A 23,903-nucleotide genomic window follows, 5' to 3' on the forward strand; every position below is an offset into this window, starting at 1 on the left:
AGCTTATTAATTAAAAGTATTTACTTTCTACTTGTAGATTTGCTCATCATTATGTTTTCAAAAGAATGTAAGGTATCTAAGAAGGTCATTTTTAGTGGTTAAAATTATCTATGAACATAAGGAATAAATAATAAACATGAGGGTAACTGAGTCAAAAGTGAAATGAGGTAGTCATTTTATTAACTATAAACAGGAGCTTTGCTTTACCGGTATTTAGAATTTCAAAACACTGTATTCAGCACAGAAACCTTAATGATCCTCATGGTGCAGTCATTTTTCTGAATGGTGTCATTTATAATGCAATTCTAAACTTAGGAAATAAATGGAGGGGAGGGTAATGAGGCTTATATGATGTCGAATGAGTCAACATATGATTAATATTGAGTCTCTTTCATGTTCACTATTGCCTGCCTTTCTGCAAAGTGGTTTTTTATCTGCACTAACTTGGTATGAGAATCAAATCTATTCAATAAATTTCTTATAGGGAATATCCTGTTAGGTTGCTAACAAGTATATTTCCTCAATATTAATGAATTCTTCTTACTACAAATATGGCAGTCTAATTTTGATTTAGTTCAGGTTGATTGCTATTTTGCTCTGATAAATGAGGAGGAATCCAGTCTTTTGGGACGTTGAGTTTTTTTTTTTTTTTTTTTTTTTCTAGACAGAGTCTTACTCCATCGCCAGGCTGGAGTACAGTGGCATGATCTCTGCTCACTGCAACCTCTGCCTCCCAGGTTCAAATGATTCCTGTGCCTCAGCCTCCCAAGTAGCTGGGACTACAGGCAGGCACCACCATGCCCGGCTAATTTTTTGTGTTTTAGTAGAGATGGGGTTTCACCATGTTGGCCAGGATGGTCTCGATCTCCTGACCCCGTGATCAGTGCTCCTCGGCCTCCAAAGTCCTGGGATTACAGGCATAAGCCACTGCGCCCGGCCACATTTTTTGAACAGGTGATGTGACCTACTCTTTCTGTAAACTTACCACAGTAAGCTTTGTAGACTTTAGTGTTTATCTACTTAGTATGGTATGTGTGTGTTTGTGTACAGTTTTTTAAATGTAGAGCATAGCAGTAAGTCTTACTAGCTTTCTTTCTGGGTAAGTCTGTTTTCAAGCAAGTTTCAGTTGCTGCGATACCCTTATGCTTAAAGTAATCTGAGAAATAAGACCATGATAAATGCATTTTTAAATGATTTTTTAAAATTAGCACAGTGGAGAGCAGTGTTTATTATTGCTAGACTAAAGCACAATATTCATTTCTAATGAATCATTGGATGACCTCACAGATAGAATGGCCAATGATTTAAAAGTAATCATACTTGAAAATATGGCTCTGGCAGGAATCCAAAGGATGAGCCATTCCTTCTCCTTGAAATGCTTCCCTCCCACGACCTCCCTGATGTCCACTGCCCTGGTTGTCTTTTTGTGTCTCTGCTATTTCTCAGTCTCCTTTGTGGGACCTCTCTCTTGACCCCATCTCTAGGTTTATTTAGCCTTTAAGAACCAGTTACTTGTCTAAGTCTAAACAACCAATGTCTATTCAGTTGCTCAAGCTGGAAACCTAGGGTTGTCCCCTTTTCTCCATCCTTACATTCATTCTACCAGTAAGTCCTATAGTGCCCACTTGCAAAATATACTTTCAAGTTAGTCTCACTTCTATTCCTCTCTGCTGTCACCATCCTAATCTAGGCCATCCTTATGTCTTACTTGAAAATAGTGCAATAGCATCCTTTCTGAGTTTTCCTTCCCCTCTCCTTCTACCTGGAATTGCTCCAGTTTATTCACTGAAATTCTAGAGATGTTTTTTACAATATAGATTTTATCATGTCACTCATTATCTTTGCTTTACCCCTTTAATAGCTTTCCATTTCACTAAGAATTCAATTCTTTCTCACCATCTGCAAGACCATGTCTAAAACAGACTCTGCTTATGTCTCCAAATTGACCTGTAGCTATTCTTTCTCTTGAGCTAAAGGATCTGGCTCACCAGCTTCCTTCTCCAAACTAGAGCCAGAAAATATTCTGTTCCTTCTGCTTTGAGCCCCTTTCCCTTAGATTTCCTATGGGGTGGCTCACTGATCCTTCAATCTCAGCCTAAATGCTACATTGTCAAACAGGTCTTCATTTTACATGCTAAATAGATCTTCCCCTTTATTCTGTATTCAGCACCCTTTCTGTGACCTTTAAAACACTTTCTCTGTCTTAACGATATATTTGTTTGTTTACCTCTGTATTAACAAGAGGTACTACTAAAATTTTAGCTCTGAGAACACAGATACTCTGTTTATTTCACTTACCCCCTTACCCCTAATCCTTAGCACAATGTCATATATGAGGTACTCAAAAAATGCTTGTTGAACGAATAAATGAATCAACAGTGTAAGGATCAGGCTGAGCAGACTCCTGTGTAAAGGCAAACTGACACACCCGGAGCAGCGTGGTTGTTAAGAGGGGGTCTGGGGTGGAAGTTAAATGTTGCATAACCATTATTTTAACTAACATGACTGATTTGTTTCTGTTTCCATTGGGAGGATTAGGTGAGATAACATGTGCAAAAATGCCTAAAATAAAAATATCGTATACTCAAAAGGCTGTCTTCTGTGTAGCTCTCCTCCTTGTACTAGACTGTGTGGCGAAGAAAAGTGAGACTTTCCTCATAGACTACCTCCCCTTTTCATATCCCTCTCTCTATTCCCTTTGTTTATTCTGGGAAATGACCAAGAACCCTAGAGACTGTGGCAGGGCTGTGTGCAGAGTGTGTGTCCAGCAATTCTTGCACCTCTAATAGCATATTCCTACCTGTGGGTAGGTCATAACCCAACCACTGCATGAAAGAGTCCCCTGAAGTCCTGAGAACTGCTGCCCCAGAAACATTCTGGAATTACTGGCTTCTGTCTGCCCTCTGAATTCTTTTGTTCCATCCAGCTGCCTCAGGTTGAAGAGCCTGTATCTTGGGCTTAGTTTTCATTTGTATGCTTGAGCTCCCTTTGGATTAATTCTTTAAACGGTTTCTCTGTAGACCACAGTTTTGCTCAGTGTCCCACAACCTCAGGGACCAACACTCATCCCTCTATACCCTGCCCCTGATTTCTGGAATCTCAGCCCGAAAAAGACCTCAGCATCCTCCTTTAACTAGCTGGAGGCTTTCACACAGGGTTACATCATGTGCCTGCCTAGTTATCTGCAGTTCAAGCATACATTGTGCTCTGAACCCCATGTCTTTTGCATTTACTTTTTATATTCAACCTCCTTGGCTTCACGGCCTGCCTAAACTTCTTTATTGCCTCTCTGTTTCTTTTTGTCCTTCTGTCAGTGATTGTTGTGACCTTATTTTCACAAAGGATACATTTTTAGGAGTGTTTTTCCAGATTGTGAATAACACTTACTTCCATAAATACTGTACTTATGTCAGTGGCAACTCTAGGTCACTCTTTAAATCACTTTGTGGATAATTATAGTTGTGTTTTAAAACCATCAATCACTATTGCCTGTATTTACCTGCAGTGGCTGATTTTGAAGCTAGAATTGTTGTGCTGGAAATATAATAAATATTAACTATTTACTACTGAAAGGGACAAACTTTTAAAGGACATATGGTACATGATAAATAGTAGATTCAAGTTATAAAATCACATTTATTTATCTTCTTTTTTCTCAACCTTCCTTTCTTCCTACCCCCTCTGTCTTATGCCATGAAAATCTTAAGGTAGCTAACTCAGATTATAGTGTTTGAACCCTTACACTAACATGCTTTAAGGTTACAAATTGTACATATTACATTTCTACTGTAAAGTACTTATATGGAAAGCATTAATGTTTGGTATCTTATATTCAGACTTCTCTGAAATATTATAATTTCTCTGAAATATTATAGGTCATTAGTTACATTAATTACACAATCTGCCATTTTGCAGTTTTTTGGAATTTTATATTTTATCTTATAATGGGAGCTTCCTTTTTATTTGAAATTCAAATACAGATCTCCATCCAAATTGATAACAAATTTTGTGTACTTCATTTCTCCTCCATACTTATATATTGAAATATCTGAGGCAAGGTATGTAGGAATAAAAGGAGAGAAAAGGAGAAAGAAAGATGTGTGCTCAAGTCAGAGAAGAGAAAACAAATGTGAAAACACTGGAATCAAAATAAGTTGAATCCATTGCTGAATTCAAGAAGTGTTTCTGTATTAGAGATTATCCTTCTGTAAAAGCCATAAAGCATGCTCAAACTTCTGTAATGTAGAGAATGAACTAGATCAGAAAGGGAATCTCTGAATGAACTATGACAGAATTTTCAAACTACAGAATTATTGCGAAATGGCAGCAATTACCTGCTGATAACTATTGCAGTGGATTTGTTGACTGTTTATTCAGGTGAGTTTAAACGTTAAAATGGCCAAAGGTATGAGAAAAAGACAGAAAAAGAGAAGAAACAGAGAGAGAAAAAAGAGAGATAAAAATATCCAGAGAGAGAGACACAGACATAGAGAGAGAGAGACAGAGATTATGAATGAATGAATATGAATGTGTGTCAAATAAAAGAAGGTTTAAAAAGTGTTTTATTGCAGACTAATAGTCAGTGGACCTGAGTCCTACTTTAATCTCTCACATGAACTTGGCACGCATCTAACCTCTTTATACCTTTGTTTCCTTACCTGTCAAATAAGGACAAATAAGGTTCTACCTACTGCACAGGTCTGTGGCAATAATACAATGAAACATTAGATATGGAAATGTTTTGAAAGCATGAAATGCTCTCTAGATAAAAGTCATATTATCCAAGCATAACATTCTTCTAAAATTTTTTTAATTGACAGATAACATCATATGCTTTTATTGTGTACAATATGATGTTTTGAAATATATATGCATTTACAACTGTTAAATCTACCTAATTAACAAGTGTATTACTTTACATAGTTGTCATTTTTATGGTGAGAATACAACATCCATTCTCCTTACATGTTTCAGGAATACAATATAACATTAACTACAGTTGCCTTGCTGTACAGTACATCTCTTGAAATTTATTCTCCCTATTAAACTGTAATTATGTAAACTGTGACCAACATCTCCTAACACCTTTTCCCCCCTAACTACCCCAGCCTTTGGTAACAACCCCCTTCCTCCCTAGTTCTATGAGATTAACTTTTTAAGATTCCACATATGAGTGAGATCGTGTGGTATTCATCTTTTTGTGCCTGGCTTGTTTCACTTAACATGATATCCTCTAGGTTCAACCATGTTGTTGCAAATGACAGAAATTAATTATTTTGATGGTTGAGTAATATTACATTGTGTCTGTATAACACATTTTCTTTATTCATTCATGCATTGATGGACACTTAGGTTGATCCCATAGCTTGGCTATTGCAAATAGTGCTGCAATAAACATGAGGTGCAGATATGTTTTCAAAATACTAATTTAGTTTACTTTGGATATATACCCAGTAGTGGGATAACATGGTAGTTCTATTTTTGATCTTTTGAGGAATCTTCATACTATTTTCCATAATGGCTATAGTAATTTATATTCTCACCAACACTGTGTAAGGATTCCCTTTTCTCCATACCATCCCCAACACTTGTTATCTTTCGTCTTTTTGATAGTAGCCATTCTAACAAGTGTAAGGTTAGATCTCATGGTTTTGATTTGCATTTTCCTGAAGATTAGTGACACTGAGCATTTTTTCATGTACTCATTGGCCGTGTTTATTTTATTTTGTTGAGAAGTGTTTACTAAGTTCTTTTGCCCATTTTTAAATTGGGTTATTTGGGTTTTTTTGCTACTAAGTTATTTGAGTTTGTTATTTATTTTGGGTATTAAAGCCTGGTCATATGTATAGGAGGCAAATATTTCTTCCATTCTGTAGGTTGTGTCTTCATTCTTTTGATTGTTTCCTTAACTGTAAAGAGGCTTTTTTTGATGTAATCATATTTATCTATTTTTGTTTTTGCTGCCTGTGATTTTGAGGTTTTATCCAAAAAATCTTTGCCTGGATCAGTGTCATAAAGTATTTCCCCTATGTTTTCCTCTAGTAGCTTCATAGTTTTTGGTCTTGCATTTAAGTCTTTAATCCATTTTGAGTTGATTTTTGTTTATGATGAGAGATAAGGGTCTAATTTCGTTCTTTTGCAAAAGTATAACATTCCTACCTTTGAAATATTAGAGATAAATGAGTGGAACATTTGCTTTTGGATTTTTATAAGTGGAATAATTTATTCAAATTGTCAGTGAAATTAAATATTGTGGGCTTAGAAGTCAAACAGATTTATCTTTAAATCCTGACTCTACCTGTCATTTACTATTGTGCAACATTGGACAATTTATGTAATTCTCTTTGAGTTCTACTATGGCAAACTTAGAGAGTCAAAAATGAATCTTAAATGAGGGAAGGCTCTTTGTACATTGTGGAACACAGAATAACTACTTAATAATTATGAATAGTGGTAATAATAAATATTAATAGTAGTAATACTACTACTATAATAATGACTAATGTTATTGTCAGTATTGGATTAATTTTTCACTTTGGTTAAGCAGCTTGGTAACCACAGAGCTTTTATGACTAGGAGCATGATTATTTGTTTTAAATTTTTAGTTATTTTCAAAATTACTCAATATAAACACCATCTCACTTAAGGCAGACTCTAAATGTCTAATGTATTAAAGCCTTATGCAAAATAATGTTTGCAGGTAAAACTGAACTGAGTATGTCAGAGTAGAAAATCTGCCTTGTGAGACATGTAGGACATTGTAATGAATCGAAATTTGGCTCCAATTTTCTGGAATTAAGTGAATCGAATAAAGTAACCAAGTCACCATTTTCAGTCAAGAGAAAGTATACACTTTGGGATAAGGGGGTGGTAGAGAATCATGCTGTATTTCTGCCATTGAATACAAACTGTATTTTTACTAGCTGTATTTTTAGCTTAAAATTTAAAATACAAGGTAATCTGTCTCAGAGATTAAGTCAAGAAGCATCTTAACAACAGAATTATTCTAAAATGATTTCTTTAATGATCAATTTGAAAATCAAGTCACTGCAGTAACTGAAATTACAACATGTAACACATAGTGGTAGTGTGAGTTGCTGGGTTTCAAAGGACTAACAGTAACATCATGGCACTCAATGTATGCCCTGATGATAGGGTTGCCCAGGGTGGTGAAGAACTTGTTCATAGTGTATTTATGCTCACCTTGTTGGAAACAAATGAGTTCTGAGAAATTTCAGTTATTTAGTGCCTTGAAAGGTAAGAAAAAAATACTTTACAACACTGAATTGCAATTAGACATATAAATATCGGACATTTTTTTTTCTCAATTATTACCCTGTTTTGCTGTTTGGGTATCTAAACTTCAGAAATAGAATTAGTTCTTAATAGATCAGGCCACATAGTTCTTAAATTCTGTAATGAAATGTGTACGGTCTTATTTATTCTCAGGCAAGGCACTTTACGTTACTTCTGTGAAACTTCACAGTTTTAATTCCATGATATGAGAGAGGAAGTTTATAGGAGAAGAGCTTGATCTGGATTCTTTTGGAAACTGCTCTATTTTTAGTTAGGCTCACTCATAAAATGCATCTCTAGAGAGCTGAATGACTTGAATAGTTGAATGAGAGACTTTTAATATTGACGTTTTGGAAGTGGATGAACACCTAAAAGAACAACAATTTTCTTTTTCTTTAGTTAATGTAAGCCTGCCCCATCTATTAACATTTAACTAGTGATTTCAAGAGCTACTTAGCATTGCTCCTAGTCAATGACAATGAGGTGAGAGTATTAGTATTAGGTGAGAGTATTAGTATTAGAGTATTATCTGTATTTTTAGTTTTAGAGAAAACTCCATACTGTTTTCCCTGGCTGTATTAATTTACATTCTCACCTACAGTGTAAACTTTGGGAGGCCGAGGCGGGCGGATCACAAGGTCAGGAGATTGAGACCATCCTGGCTAACATGGTGAAACCCCGTTTCTACTAAAAAAAAAAAAAGGCATGGTGGCAGGTCCTGTACCCCACAACCTTGGAGGCTGAGGCAGGAGAAGGCATAAAGCAGAGGGCTTGCATGAAGATCATGTAGTCTCTTTTCTCTGCATCCTCTCTAGCACTGTGTTATTTTTTGTCTTTTTGATAATAGCCATTCTAACTGGTTTAAGATGATGGCTCATTATAGTTTTGATTTGCATTTCCCTAATGATTAATGATGTTGAGCATTTTTTCATATACTTGGCCATTTGTATGTCTTCTTTTGAGATATGTCTATTCAGATCACGTGCCCATGTTTTAATCAAATTATTATTATTTATTTTAAGTTCCTTGTATTTTCTGAATATTAGTCCTTCACCTGAAGCTTGCAAATATTTACTCCCATTCTTCAGGTCGCTTCTTCACTCTGCTGATCATTTCCTTTGCTATAAAGAAGCTTTTTATTTATTTTTTGACATAGTCCCATTTGTGTATTTTTGTTTTTGTTGTCTATGCTTTTGAGGTCTTATTCTTAAAACCTTTGCCTAGACTCAATGTCCTGAAGCAATTCCCCTGCTTCTTCTTCTAGTAGTTTTATAGTTTGGGGTCTTACATTTAGGTCTTTAATCCATTTTGAGTTGATGTTTTGTATATGGTAAGAGCTAGAGATCTAGTTTCTAGAAATCCTGCTGGGTATTTATTCAAAGGAAAGAAAATCTGTATATCAAAGAGATATCTGTACTCCCATATTTATTGCAGCACTAGTCACAATAGCCAAGATATGGAATAAATCTAAATGTCCATCAACAGATGAACAGATAAGGAAATGTGGTACATATACCCAACAGAATACTATTTAGCCATAAAAAGAATGAAATCCTGTTATTTGTAGCAACATAGATGAACCTGGAGGACATTGTGTTAAGTGAAATCGGTCAGTCACAGACATATAAATACTGCATGTTCTCACTAATATGTAAATTGAATGCATAAAAGTAAAGAGCAGGATTATAGTTTTTAGAGGCTGCAAAGAGTAGGGATGAGGGAAAGATACTGAGGGGTTGGTTAATGGATAAAAAATTATAGCTACATAGGAGGAATAAGTTCTAGTGTTCTATAGCACTGCAGGATGAATATAGTTAACAATAATTTATGGTATATTTTCAAAAAGCTAAAAGAATTTTAAATATTCCCAACACAAAGAAATAACAAATGTTTAATGTGATGGATATGATAATTACCCTGACTTAATCATTACACATTATGTACATGTATGAAAATATCACTCTGTATCCCATAAATATGTACAGTTACTACATGTCAACTAAAAGTAAAAGTAAAAAAAAAAAAGAAGGAAAATTAAGTTATCATCTGAATGACATTTGGGCAAATAAATATTTTATGGGCTATCGTCCCTTTCCACAATCATCGTTTTTAGACTATTATCTTTTCCTCATGATTCCATGATTTAATTCAAAGGAACTAAATAATCTATTTTAGAACTACAGGAAAAAAGTTAGAAGGCAATTGACAATTGGTAAATATTACACTGTATGTAATAAAAGATAAACATTATTGTTCACCAAATAACTATGTTGCTAACATTAATTTTGGCCCAGTGATTCCTTTGTTTTGTATCAAATGCTAATTATAGGTCTGAATTCGGCAAACAGTTTTAATTTCCTCATGACTATTTTTGTCATAAGATTGGGATAGCTATAGCAGAGTTGGTTGATATGAAAATACGGTCTGAACCTTGTTGAAAACTGGTTTGTAGTTTTGAGGGAATATCTAAATTGGCCAATAACTTTGCAGGATTAAATTTTATCTTTATGTGGGCTGGTTGGTAGTTCTTAGCTCTTAGCCAGCTTATATCTATGGAGTTCATTCAGAAAAGCTGTTAGGCAAGAAATAGGATCCATGGTTTGGACAGAATCTTAACAACTGTGGCAGCAACAGGACTATCATTTTTATTGCTTATAGGTATTAATCAAATATTTCACAATAGATGGAGTTGTCCTTTTGCAATAACTTGGAATTAGAAACTTTTTTTTTATTATTATACTTTAGGTTTTAGGGTACATGTGCATAATGTGCAGGTTTATTACATATGTATCCATGTGCCATGTTGTTTTGCTGCACCCATTAACTCATCATTTAGCATTAGGTATATCTCCTAATGCTGTCCGTCCCCCCTCCCCCCACCCCACAACAGTCCCCGGAGTGTGGTGTTCCCCTTCCTGTGTCCATGAGTTCTCATTGTTCAATTCCCATCTATGAGTGAGAACATGCGGTGTTTGGTTTTTTGTCCTTGCGATAGTTTACTGAGAATGATGTTTTCCAGTTTCATCCATGTCCCTACAAAGGACATGAACTCATCATTTTTTATGGCTGCATAGTATTCCATGGTGTATATGTGCCACATTTTCTTAATCCAGTCTATTGTTGTCGGACATTTGGGTTGGTTCCAACTCTTTGCTATTGTGAATAGTGCCGCAATAAACATACGTGTGCATGTGTCTTTATAGCAGCATGATTTATAGTCCTTTGGGTATATACCCAGTAATGGGATGGCTGGGTCAAATGGTATTTCTAGTTCTAGATCCCTGAGGAATCGCCACACTGACTTCCACCATGGTTGAACTAGTTTACAGTCCCACCAACAGGAATTAGAAACTTTTAAGAGGCTCTGCAAGGAGTATGTCTGTGTGAAAGAGCTATGGACTGTCATGTCCTCAATGAAGACTTGGATGTCTGAGTTCCCAAATGGATAGACAATACTGTAGGCCAAGGTGACCATGAAAATCATTTATTGCTTCCCCTGACATTTGATCCCAAAGTTGACCATTCAGTGCAAAGAAAATTTAGTGACTGATGTTTTTGGTTAAAAATTTTTTATTATAGAAGATTTGTGCTTCATTTTCAGATTGCTTTAGCTGATCTCCATTCTTAGCAATAACTTAATAGCTTTGACTATGTCTTTTAAAGTGCCTGGAAGTCTTTTTTAATCAAAGAGATCAGATGTTAATGCTCACATTTCTGGGCAAGGCTGTTCTTGGCATGTTTACTATTGCCTGTGACCTGACTGAGGGGGAAACTGATCTAAAACATGAGTGAAAGTAGAGAGTGGGCACACTTCAGGCCTCTGGAGATAGTTCTTGAAATTGAGATGAGACCTAATTCTCTCCTAATATGTAAGAGTTGTCTGAGAGTAAGTGATTTAAAGTCCAAATAAATGTAAGCTTTATAAGACAGTGGTTCCCAAGAGTTTCAATTATAAAACTCCCTTATTAACATGAGAATCAATTTTGCTTTTAGTATTCATTAATTGATGAAATCCACAACAGAAAACGTCCACAAATTTAGTAACATTTTAAAGTAAATTGATATCATTTATTCTTTATGTCTGTTATATTGTCTATAAATCATACCCCTTTTTATAGTCCTTCACTGGTGTTTGGAATAAAATAAAACTCTTTATTGTAGTCTTCAAGGTCATATGAAACCCATCCCCTGCCTACCTCAGTGATCTTATTCTCCTATCCCATTCCTTCTTTCTCACTGTATGCTTCAACCATACAGGTCTCCTTTCTGATCCTTGAATATATCAAGGTCATTCCAAACTCTACACATTTGTCCTTGTTTTTACTTCGACTTAGAATGCTTTTCCTCATCCTCACTGCAATAGAGAAGACAATAGTTGGATATCATTGTCATGTAATCTTTATTTCAGAGAGGGCTTCCTGACCACTTAATCTGAACTGGCCTTCCCTACTCCTTGAAATAACGCTACTGTTACTTACATATTGCTAGCCTACCGTATGGTTACCATAATGTAGAATATCCTTTTATTAGCTTAAGAAAAACTAGTGGGGGCCTGTTATATTAACAGTGAATAGTGCTGGCTCCCTTATTTGAGAAGTAGGTATATGTTTTCCTATACTCTAAAATTGCCCATTTTTACCTAAGATTGTGTAGAAAGATAATTTCTATCAAGTATTTTTTCTTTATATTCAGAAATTTTCTCTGTAATAAGTAAATGGGGAAATAGATTTTCCAATTTATTTTTCTAAAATTGAACGTTTGGAAGAACTATTGCTAATCCTGGCATTAAATTATCTGGGGATATTATACCACCTCATGAAATTTTTAAGGAAAGAAAGGATTATCATGTTGGTTTCAGAATTTATAAATTAAGTTACACTACATTCTTAGGGTGTTAGAAAAATACTCTATATCCAGTATTGTGCTGGAGCCAACTTGCACTGGCTCATGTAAGATCTGCTTGTTAATTTCCAGGAACTTTGCAAACAGGTTGATTTTGCATGAAAGCTTGAAATTGGCCATGGTGGGAGTATTTACACCATGGAAATTGGCAAATGCTACGTACCATGGCTTCCTCCGCTTTTCTCCACCCAAGACAGACAGCCAGAATACCAGCATATCATTATATATAGCTAATATTTCAGAGGCTGACAAGTCAATGATGACAAAGGAATAGGGATAGCTCAAATTAGTCAAGTCACATTTATGGGTGTTTAGATTTAAAAAGTCACACGTTTTGGGCATGAAACAAAAAGATTTTTAAAAATAAATTATTTGTACACAAAGGCAGATAGTAAAAATAAAAAAAAAATCATGATCTTTGTGGTTACTTCTTATACCTCCCAAGTCAGGCTGCTGAATTATTTCAAAATATTGTTAAAATATATACTCTGGGTTGAGCAGATGGCTACCTTCTGGTACTTGTGATATAGGCTTTCCCCAACTCCCATACTAATAACACAGCTCAACTCACTGATTTTATATGCATTATATCTTAGTTACAGTGAGTGTCTTAGACCATTTCTTTGGGGAAAGAAAGGGATTCAAAGAAGAGTTAGATGGGGGCCCTGATTAATTATAGTCTATAATGTCAGAGAAAGTAAAGACTAATGAGAGTTGACCCAAGGTTTTCAGTCCTCAGTAGGAAAGGACTTAAAGGAAAATTACATGAAAAGGCAGGGCTTTGAGTATTATTCTCTGACAAGAACATCCTTGGGGTTGTACTACACAGAGGCAGAAGGTATCTATCTTGCTGTGAGAGCAGAGGCAAATTGTTTGTGACAATTCAGAAATAATGCTATTTAGCAATACGTGTATGAAGGTATAAATAGTAAGGTGTGGTCCTATATTGACTAGTTTCTTTTGAAGTGACACAACAACCTATATGGAAGCCTCCAGTTTGTTTCTTCACAGACCTGAAATTAAATGTCCTCCATCCAAAATAAAATTTGAGAAACAAAAACATGCTGAAATCCCGTCCTTCCCATCCCACACTCTACATTCAGTGATAAACAGTTCGAAAGTTTGGATAATTCTAAGGAATTGTGTTAGGGTTCATTGTTTAATCTTTTGTAAAATCTTCATCAAACAGATTAACATCCTATTTATCAGAGGGGAGAAAGCGACTTCAATATAATTATGTTCTTGGAAGAGGGCTTCATTTTTAATCTTGCTGCATTTCTAGGACTTAAATCTTTATAGGGCACTATTAATACTTCCCAAAGGATAATGTATCATCTGTGTGTAGCTGAACAAGTTGTGGTTCTTGATTAGTTTTTATTGTGCAAGAAACTATGAACCCATCAAATGGCCTCACTCTCTGACAAAAAAAAAAAAAAAAGAAAGACATTTTTAGGAAAGAGAAAATGTAATACAATTTGACCAAGATTAATTTCCTGAATACCAAATAAGCCTAGATTCTTGGAAAATTAATCCCAGAATAGTAGCTCTCAAGAGTCAATATGAAGTTGCCACTGCTATTCTTGAGACCAGGAGTGGTGAAGGTAATTATAAGGAGGGGTGAAGATAATGCTGCAATTAATAATGCTACAACCTTTATCCCCTACCATTTACTGAAAGTAACATTTTATTCCTCGGTCTTCACATATAAACCTATTAAGCTGGTATTTTTAAAATATCATTTTGTAGATGATAACATGGAAATTCAGAAAAGTAAGACAACCCACTCAAAATTTTTGAGGTGTCAGGGCTAGGATTGAAACCCAAATATATGTCTCTTCAAAACCTATGTTTTTGTTTTTTCACATTTTAATAGGCACATACATTCTTACTCTAAAATCAATTTTGTATCCTGAATTTTCACTTAAAAATAATAGAAGAATTTCCTCCATGCCATTAGCACTCCTCATAAACATAATTTTAATGGCAGCATAACATTCCATTCTAGGATTATTCTTCATAGTAATGAAATTTCGATTGTTTTTATTTTTATGTGTATCTTTGCACTACTTAAAACTGAATTATTACAAAACATAATGGTGAGGGCTAGGCTGGTTAGACTGAGGTCTAGATGAAAAGTCTCCCAGAAATGGGAAGGGAAGACTAATGCTTTAGTCGGTATTCACTACTGCAGGTCATTTCCCTGGAAGCCACTTGCTAAGCAAATGAGGACAAAGGTCAGCTTGTGTTTAATTTTTTAAAAATTAAGACTTTTAATATGACATTCCAAATGTGCTGTCTCCTCTCTGGATTGCTACGGTCTTTGCTTTCATCTTATCCAGCTTCTGACTTCTCTGATAGTGCTCTGATTGTCCTCCTCCTGATAAAATATTTCTTAATGTCTCTTCCACTTTGATTTTTCATTCTTAGAAAGTCATTTGGAACTTCTTATTCCAGCAAATAAACATCTCAATGTTTTAAGTTCTGCTAGAACTTTCTCATTAACCACTGAATTCCAATTACAAAATTTATGAATATGTTTCCTACTGACTACCTGTATTGAATCCCATACCTAAAACCTGTTGCACTTCAAACATCTTGTTCAATAGAGTTGTATCTGCCCGGTTACCTCAGTCTAAGCTGCTTGAATAAAGAAATATTCTAAAAAAAGCATGGGACATGTATAAAGTACTGTTACATTTCTACCAGTTGTTTCAAACAGCTAAGTAGGAATCCAATTCTTACCTTTTTTAATCCAAAATATTACTTAAGCAGTATTATCTCCCACCATTTACTGAAAGTAACATTATATTCACCAGTCTTCACACATAAAGCTGTTAGGTTGGTATTTTTTTAAATACTATTTGTAGATGACTGGCATCTTAGTAGACACTGGGCATACAGTAAAGAACAAATTTAAAATGATCCCTGCCTATGTGGAGCATAAAGTCTAGCGGAAGAGGCACATAAAAAATAAGTAAACATTTTTTTTAATTGTGTATAGTACAATAAGTCCCTGATGTTCTTTTACAAATATAAACAGTAGTAATAGTATTTGTTCTGGAGTGTTACAGTGTTGTTCATATTTATTCTTAAACTAAGTTACAAACTTTAAAGTATGTATCCATTGGTTTTCTGGCAATCTTTGTGGTTAAGAAAAAGTCTAAAGCAAAATGAACTTGTATGATTTTGTTTGTTGGTTGGTTGGTAGGTCACTTATTCATTAAATGATAGAGTACTTAAAAAAATTCTTAGTGCCTTTTTTTTTTTTTGCTGCCATGGAACTACTTTGTTCTCCAGTCTTACAGAAAATTATTGGATTCCTAACAAGAAAATAAATTTGTGATGTGCCAGAGCACTGTGCTAAACCTCACAAACTATGAAAGAGCTTGTCAGATGTGCCAGTAAAACTTCCCTCTCTTGCCATAGGTCCAAGGATCTTATAAAGGAAGCTATCCTTGATAATGACTTTATGAAGAACTTGGAGATGTCGCAGATCCAGGAGATTGTGGATTGTATGTACCCGGTGGAGTATGGCAAGGACAGTTGCATCATCAAAGAAGGAGATGTGGGGTCACTGGTGTATGTCATGGAAGGTACGGTTTGTAACTCTAATCCTCTGACATTCAAATATTCTCTTTTCATCTTATCAGCTGCACACAGATGGCAATGCATTACATGGAAAATTCCATTTTTCCTTCTTTTATTGAGAAATTAGTTTGAAAAGAGTTGAAACACTACTTAGATAAAGTGGTTAATTATGTGAAGTGTTTGTATTTAGAATATTAATATGAGAATCCAGTATTTTTTCAGACATGGAAAAGTTAAAAATGTGAAAAAAGGAATGTAGTTTATTACACTGAATATTCTGCATGCAGTCAGGTCACTGAGCAAATATACCAAGCTTCAGCAGAAGCTCAAGATCACTGGAAGTATTTTTGGTCCGATAATTTAAGCGTCTTGAACTCTACCCTTAACTTTTAATATGCGACTAGTTTTCCTGCTATGAAGCTTCTGTAAAAAGAAAATGTTTTTCATGTGTATGACAGAGGCAGATAATAAAGGTTGGATGGCATATTACCTGCCTAATTAATAGGAATGATAGCTTGTTTCACACATCCTGTAAAGACTAATATAGAAAGTGTTTTGAAAAAAACTGAGGCATGGCCGGGCGCGGTGGCTCACGCTTGTAATCCCAGCACTTTGGGAGGCCGAGGCGGGCGGATCACGAGGTCAGGAGATCGAGACCACGGTGAAACCCCGTCTCTACTAAAAACACACAAAAAAAATTAGCCGGGCGTGGTGGCGGGCGCCTGTAGTCCCAGCTACTCGGAGAGGCTGAGGCAGGAGAATGGCGTGAACCTGGGAGGCAGAGCTTGCAGTGAGCCGAGATTGCGCCACTGCACTCCAGCGTGGGCGACAGAGCGAGACTCCGTCTCAAAAAAAGAAAAAAAAAAAGAAAAAAAGAAAAAAACTGAGGCATGCACTATGTTTTATGCCTAGCTAATTTTTCATAATACTTATTTCTGACTTGAAATCTATAATGACATGTTTTTCTTTTGCGGGAAGAAAATAGCTTGAGATAATGACTGAATCAGCTTGGAAGAAAGTGAGTTCAGAAATACCTGTAATGTAAGACGGTGACACATGAAAATCAGTTTCTTAGGTGGTGATTAATGTTTTAACCAAAAAATTTGTGTGATAGTGTCCTATAATTATCAAACTTGTAGGTCGTTCAGAGAAGGCGTGTATTTGGGCAAGTCGCTTTATTTCTCTCTTTCACCTAATCAATTTGTTAAAAAAGAAGATACTCTTTCTTTCTACAATGATTTTCAAATGGTGATGATTCTGTCTCCCAGGGGACATTTGGTGATATCTGGAGACACTTTTGGTTGTCACAAAGCGGGTGATGTAGGGGCGACTGCTGACTTCTAGTGGGTAAAGGCCACGCATACTGCTCAAAAGGGTAGTTGCCCAGAACAAAGATTTATCTGGCCCAAAAATGTCATTAGAGCCAACATTTAAAAAATCCTGCATTCTGCCTTCTTTACAGGATTGGTATAAAATAAGATAATTTGTATGAATGTTTATTGTAAAGTATAGAACACCACAACATAATAATAAGTATTATTATTCTATTAAAATGTTGACAGTGTGTAAGAAATATTCTTTCTTCATTCATTTATTTATTCTTTGTCATCTTTTTGGATATGTGTTAGGCATTCAGTTTTTAAGTAGTAATTTCTATCATTTTTTTCCCTTATAGTTTTCCCCTTCTATGTCAACAATATAAAATTCTTCCCAGGCCAAAAAATATAAATATTCATTTAGACTTTCTTCTGGTGACAAAATACAATAAACAAAATACACATATTGTTCACTTGGCAGAGAATTGCAAAGAAAAGAAATGAAATTATAGGACAAGGCTATATGTGGATAGTGAGCAGAAAGGATGGAAAAGTGGCAAAAATATATAGAGGTCAAGTATAGAATATAAAGATAGAGGCAATATCTTAAGAACTACTAACAATTAGAAACCACGTTTAAAGAACTTCTGAGATTATATGAATAGCTTCATATGATATTATTTTTCAGATATTATATTGGTCAGGACCTCTTAATAAAACAGCTATTGTATAAAGGAAAGTATACTTTTACTTCATCTGTTTTCAAATGCTAATTATTGCTGTTTCATTCAAGAAACCACAATTTTGAACACTTGTGGATTCAATGTTCCTTCATCTTAAATATTTCTTACAAAAATAGATTTGCAAACAAACATGGACATTATTTCTAAAATTTATTCATGTTGTCCCTTCTTACTAAGCCTAACTGAAAGTCTCTAGCTATATTGGAAGAAGCTTGGGAATGATAGTTAATATTTGTTAATGTTTAGAAAATGCCCAACACATGGAACATGATTTTTCTAAATATTTTTACATATAAAGTTTATTTAAACCTCAAACAATCCTGTGAGGTAAAGGCTAATATTTATTATTCCATTTTGTAGATGAAGAGACTGAGGCTCAATGTGGTTAAGTGATTTGCCCAGGTCTCCCAACTAGTTTATAGTAGAGTCAGGATTTATACCCAGGTTATTTGTGTTCAGAGCTCAAACTGTTAATTATGGGGCTATGTATTAGGGCTCTCCAGAAAAGCAGGACAAATAGGATGTGTGTGTCTATATACAGTGAGAAGGTGATTTATTTTATGGAATTGGTTTATGTGATTGTGGAGGCTGGCAAGTCCAAAGTCTACAGGGTATGGCCCATCAGTCAGAGATGCTGCAATTTAAGTCTGAAGGCCGTCTGCTGGCAGAATTTCCTCTTCCTAGGGGAAAGGTTGGACTTTGTTCTATTCAACTGATTGGATGATACCCGCCCACATTATTGGAGGGTAATCAGCTTTACTCAATGTCTACTCATTTAAATGTTTATCTCATCTAAAAAAATTACCTTCACCAAAACGTCCGCAGTAGAATAATGTTTGAGCAACTTTCTGGTATTGTGACCTATCCAAGTTCACATGTAAAATTAAACATCAGAATCAATCAACTCCTTGTCAACTTGGCACCCATACGTATCTCCTTAAACCATATTTAATCTTCAAATAAAGACAAGAACAAGGTCATACTTCCACCTAACATGACTGAACAACCCTGTGTACAACTGCAAATTTATTAACCCTTTCCCCAAAAGGAGACACAAAGTTCTTGGGTGATGTTTACTCATCTCATTGCTATCCCATAGCTTAAATACTATGATGTGAACTGAACAATACTTAAATACTATGATATAAAGTCAATACAACTTATGCTAAATGATAAGGAGGTAAGAGAGGGAAGCAAACGAAGATATTTGATACAAACACACACACACGTGAATGTAACAAAGAAGAAATACTCATGATAGACGATATTGCTTCCCCAGGTAAATATACTAATATTTTCCCCATTGCTTCATGATAATTTTTTTTTTTTTTTTTTTTTTTTTTTGAGACGGAGTCTCGCTCTGTCGCCCACGCTGGAGTGCAGTGGCGCAATCTTGGCTCACTGCAAGCTCCGTCTCCCGGGTTCATGCCATTCTCCTGCCTCAGCCTCTCCGAGTAGCTGGGACTACAGGTGCCCGCCACCACACCCGGCTAATTTTTTGTATTTTTAGTAGAGACGGGGTTTCACCGTGTTAGCCAGGATGGTCTCGATCTCCTGACCTCGTGATCCGCCCGCCTCGGCCTCCCAAAGTGCTGGGATTACAAGCGTGAGCCACCGCGCCCGGCCTGCTTCATGATAATTTTAATAAATTTTCTTTATCTTCCTTTTATTGCTAGATTGACTAAACAGCACGTTATCCTAATTATCCTTTTAAAAACAGGGTTCTAAATAATATATCAATATTCAGAGTCACAGCTTTTGCAATGATGTTGATTGCCTTCAGAGTCACAGCTTTTGCAATGTTGTTGATTGTCTTCAGTTAAACTCAATAAAATGACTACAATTTTATAACCTGATGCTGATCTCTCCCTAAATGGTAATTCTAGCCAGCTCAATGTAACTTTAGCAGATCTTGTGCTAATAGCCTTATGTCAAAATAATTTAAAATTTAAAAAACAATCATTTAAATTTTAGAAAAGTTTTAATTGAGGAAATGTTTCATTGTATAATTAGTTCAATCTTCTCAAAATTTAGGTAGCAATGTTCTTGCTATAGATGGATTCTTTGTTATCTGTGAACATTAATATTTATAAAGAGTATACCATGGTAATAATGAATGAATAGGCTGTAAAGGATCTTCCACAAACTTGCGTACTATCAAGATATTCAGCAAAAGACCCAGGGAGTTTATGTGGAAAATCAGTCCAATTCTTCCTGTCTTTCTTTAGTGAAATTAAGTGGTCTTCATAAAATGCTTAACATGTGCCTTACATATTTTTTTTTGTTTTCATCCCGGGCAGTGTTCCAAGTGTTATTGCATACCTAAATGCCAGAGGTTCTTATGGTTTTAACAAAGAGAATACTCATATGATAAGACTTCATTAATTAGGATGACTGGGGAAAAGTCATCTGAGTGTACTATGCATACTTTATCATGTATTTTCAAGCAAAATGAGTTGTGTTGCTTTCAGGTACTTAAAAGTGCTACCTAGTAGAAGTTTCGATTTCAAGTTTTGATCAACGTTGTTTTGGAATTAACTTTTTAAGGAAGTAGTGTAAGTAGATTATATTGCTTAAAGCTCGTTTTATGTTTTAATTATGTTAATATATTTTAGTGAGTCTTACAGAATATTTGGATACAGTTTATTTTCTTAAACAGATAGACGTTGGCCTTAATTATGAGAGAGCATGTGTTAATACCCTTATATTCTTGTTCTCCTTTTTTATTATAAACTCCAGTCTACGTTCATTCAAAATAAAACAAACTCTGACTTAGTGATTTATAATTGGTGATGTGTTATTTGGGGTGAATTTCACCTAATATTCTAGTATTGGAAATGTCTAATTTATACCTATTGTAGTGGTTGATTTGCTTAGAGATATTGGTTTTGTTCATATTTTGTGATGTTTCATGGTGGAAGCAGATACATTTTAATTTTTAAAATGGCAAGTGTCTGTTTAGTGTCCTTTGACTATTGGTTATTTTAAGTTAAACTTTTTCAATGAAATCATCAATTTTCTTTTTGCATTTCAAATTTAACTTAAATTAACTTGTTTTGTTTTGTTTTATTCATTTAATTTATGTACAATAGTTGTAAATAGTCATGCAAACATGGTGATGTTTTGATACATAGAATGTATAGTGACCAGATCAGAGTAATTAGCAAATCCATCACCTCAAACATTTTTCATTTTCTTTGTGTTGGGAACATTCAATATCCTCCTTATAGCTCTTGGAAGTACATAATGTATTATCATTATCTGTAGTCATCCTACAGTGCTATAGAACACTAGAACTTACCAAATTTTTTTCATGAGGTGTTTGTTAATGATAATAACTTCTGTTAGTTACTTATATGCCAGGTAGTGTTTAGCCACTTTCTAGGTCTTAAATTTTTAATTCTCATAATGACATTAAGAGATAGGCATTCTGTTATCTACATGTTAATAAATGGGAAACTGATGCCTGGAGAAGTTAATAACTTGGCTGAGACTATGCAATCAGTATGTTGAAATACACATCTTAGCCATGGAGTCCCCATGCCTAAGGACTGTGCAGTGCTAACTTTTGAAGTACAGATTAGAAGTACCATTGTTACATGTTTATTATGTGTATTCCAACTTGGGGAGCCCATAAAAGATGCATAGCTTTAAACCATGGGATTAAAAATTATCTATTTGCAAGAAATAATAAAACTTGAACAGCAATAGTTTGACAAGAAAAAATTCAAGATATTTCCTATAAGTACGTCTTAGGCCTCTCTCTGCATCCTTTGAATATTGAACTACTTACTGACCTCTCTATAGATCATCTAGCATCCATTCCTCTTCTCTTATTAGTTCCTTTTTTCTTATTGAAAGAATGACTATGATTTGGCTTAATTCTTGGTCCCCCTCTGTGTCCTTAATGTTTAGAATTAAACTCCACCATGTACCTTGGAGGCCCTATTATCGAGCTACAATCAATAGCATTGCTTTTGTTTTTCTCACAGGTTTTATTTTTATTTTTTAAGAAGAAACAATTATTTCAAGTTATTACACAAATGACTCTTTTAATGGAGCATTAGTATACTAACTCTAAGTGTTATGTGATTATTCACATCAACTCTCAAAAGACTAGACTCTCATTTCTGTTGTTATTGAACTGAGACTTCACTTATAAAGATTTGCTTCTTTTTCCAGTAAGTTGGTTGATATAGTGTGGTCTGCCTATTATGCTGATGTTCAACACTATTTGTCATTCATGGTGGACATGAATCATGCTAGCCACCGTCAACAGTAAATTTATACCACTTCAAACTACAAGTTCTATTTTCCCTCCCCAAACATTTTTTACTGTCTTTATACAATTAAATGATGTAATGAACACTGACTTTCAAAGAGGGATTTTATATAAAATTGAACATTAAAGATGAGCCTCTCAATGTCAGATGGCATTCAAAACACTGAATTGTGAGTGTGAAGGAATTGAATGTATTTTCATATTGATTAGCTCTCAGTAAATTTAACATGAGAAATAGGCCATTTTATTTTTAAAAATCAGATGTTGCCTTTTGGCCTTATGAGATTTTCATGTTAATCCAGATGCTATCTTTAGAACAGTTGAAATACGAATGTACTTAAAGTTATTCTTGCAATTCCTTTATGGGACCAATCTTACAATATTAATGTTAAAGAGAAAGCTTGTGTACTACTTATATAAAAACAAAACAAAACACCTGATTATAAGAGGTTACCATAAATAAGGAGAGTCGTGAAGCACTAAATGTGAGTATTAAAATACGTGTTAGTTATTGAGGCAATGGCAAAGGCAGGAGTGTGAAATATTTAGATGCCATTTGGGGTATTGTGTTCATTTTGGGGTGCCATGCTTCAGAAAGGACTTTAATATACTTGAGCAAGTTCAGGCAGCATAAAATGTATTTAAAATAATTGATAATATTTCATGGATAGATGGAAGATTTAGGAAGAAAGGATAACTGTTTTTGAGTGCTGAAAACATGGTCACGTGGAGGAAAAAAGGGAAGTATTCTGCATAAATCTAGATGGCCAAAGAAGGAATGCAGGTTATAGTAAAGTCTAAATTGAGTCAACTTGAGGATCAGTATTTTGCTAATTAAAATGGACCAAAAGTGAAATGAGCAGCCTGATGTGATGGCAAGAACCTTATCTCATGTGGCATTCTAGCGGTGACTACATAGCATTTGCTTAGAGAAAGTTTGTGTGGGTTGAGGAGGGATTCCTTGTGGCTGAACCATAATATATCTCCTATATCTTTCTCAAACTCCAAGACTCTGAGTCTGTGAATCTGTGAACTAATACTCTACAAGTCAGCTTATCAGAGCCTAGCCCTCAAAAGGTTTCTTCTTGGAAATCCTTTCCCATATGTAATGTACGTGTTTAGTTTTGAATGTTCTTTTACTTATATAAATCTAATAATTTTGCACATATTCTTCTACCGCTTGTTTTTGCTCAATATTATGTTCCCTTCTATAACCCAATTTATTGATACTTTCTGCTATTGATAGTATCTGAATCATTTCCAGTTATTTTGCTCTCCCAAATTGTGCTTGTGTAAACAGTGTTAATGGTGTATCCTGATAAATACGTTCAGTAATTTCTCTAGTGTATATATATAGAAGTAGAATTCCTGGGTATTAATGTATGTGAATCTTCAAATTTGTTAAACAATATCAAATTACTTTCCAAAGTAGTTTTATCTGATTATACCTGATTGCAACTTAGCCTGAGTTTTCTGATTGCCCCTCACATCCATGACAATTTGTATTGACAAACATTTAAATTTTACCCATCTGGTGGATGTGAAATGGTATCTCATGATCTTAATTTTCATCTCCCAAGGTATGAATGAGGTTGTGAACTGTTTGTGTTTCTTCTGTGAAAAGTCTGTTATTGTCCTTTCCCTTTTTTACTGTTGGAGGGATAGCTTTACATACATTGGAACTTAATCCTTATGGAAGTTACATGCATTGCAGATATCTCTCCTATCTATGGCTTGTATTTCTATTCTTCTGTGATGTATTCTGATGAACAGAAA

At 34.9% G+C, this 23,903-nt stretch overlaps 1 protein-coding gene across 2 annotated transcripts in view; it reads left to right on the plus strand.

The window, feature by feature from the left end:
* Positions 1–23,903, plus strand: part of PRKG1 (protein kinase cGMP-dependent 1) — a 1,338,496-nt gene that overhangs the window by 151,820 nt on the left and 1,162,773 nt on the right. For both annotated transcript variants that reach the window (XM_058436250.1, XM_032137641.2), the window contains exon 2: positions 15,625–15,791. In XM_058436250.1, the coding sequence (XP_058292233.1) occupies positions 15,625–15,791 (167 nt within the window). The remainder of the gene's footprint in view (positions 1–15,624; positions 15,792–23,903) is intronic.

This window comes from Hylobates moloch, unplaced genomic scaffold (genome assembly GCF_009828535.3).
Source record: "Hylobates moloch isolate HMO894 unplaced genomic scaffold, HMol_V3 SCAFFOLD_3, whole genome shotgun sequence".
NCBI lineage: Eukaryota > Metazoa > Chordata > Mammalia > Primates > Hylobatidae > Hylobates > Hylobates moloch.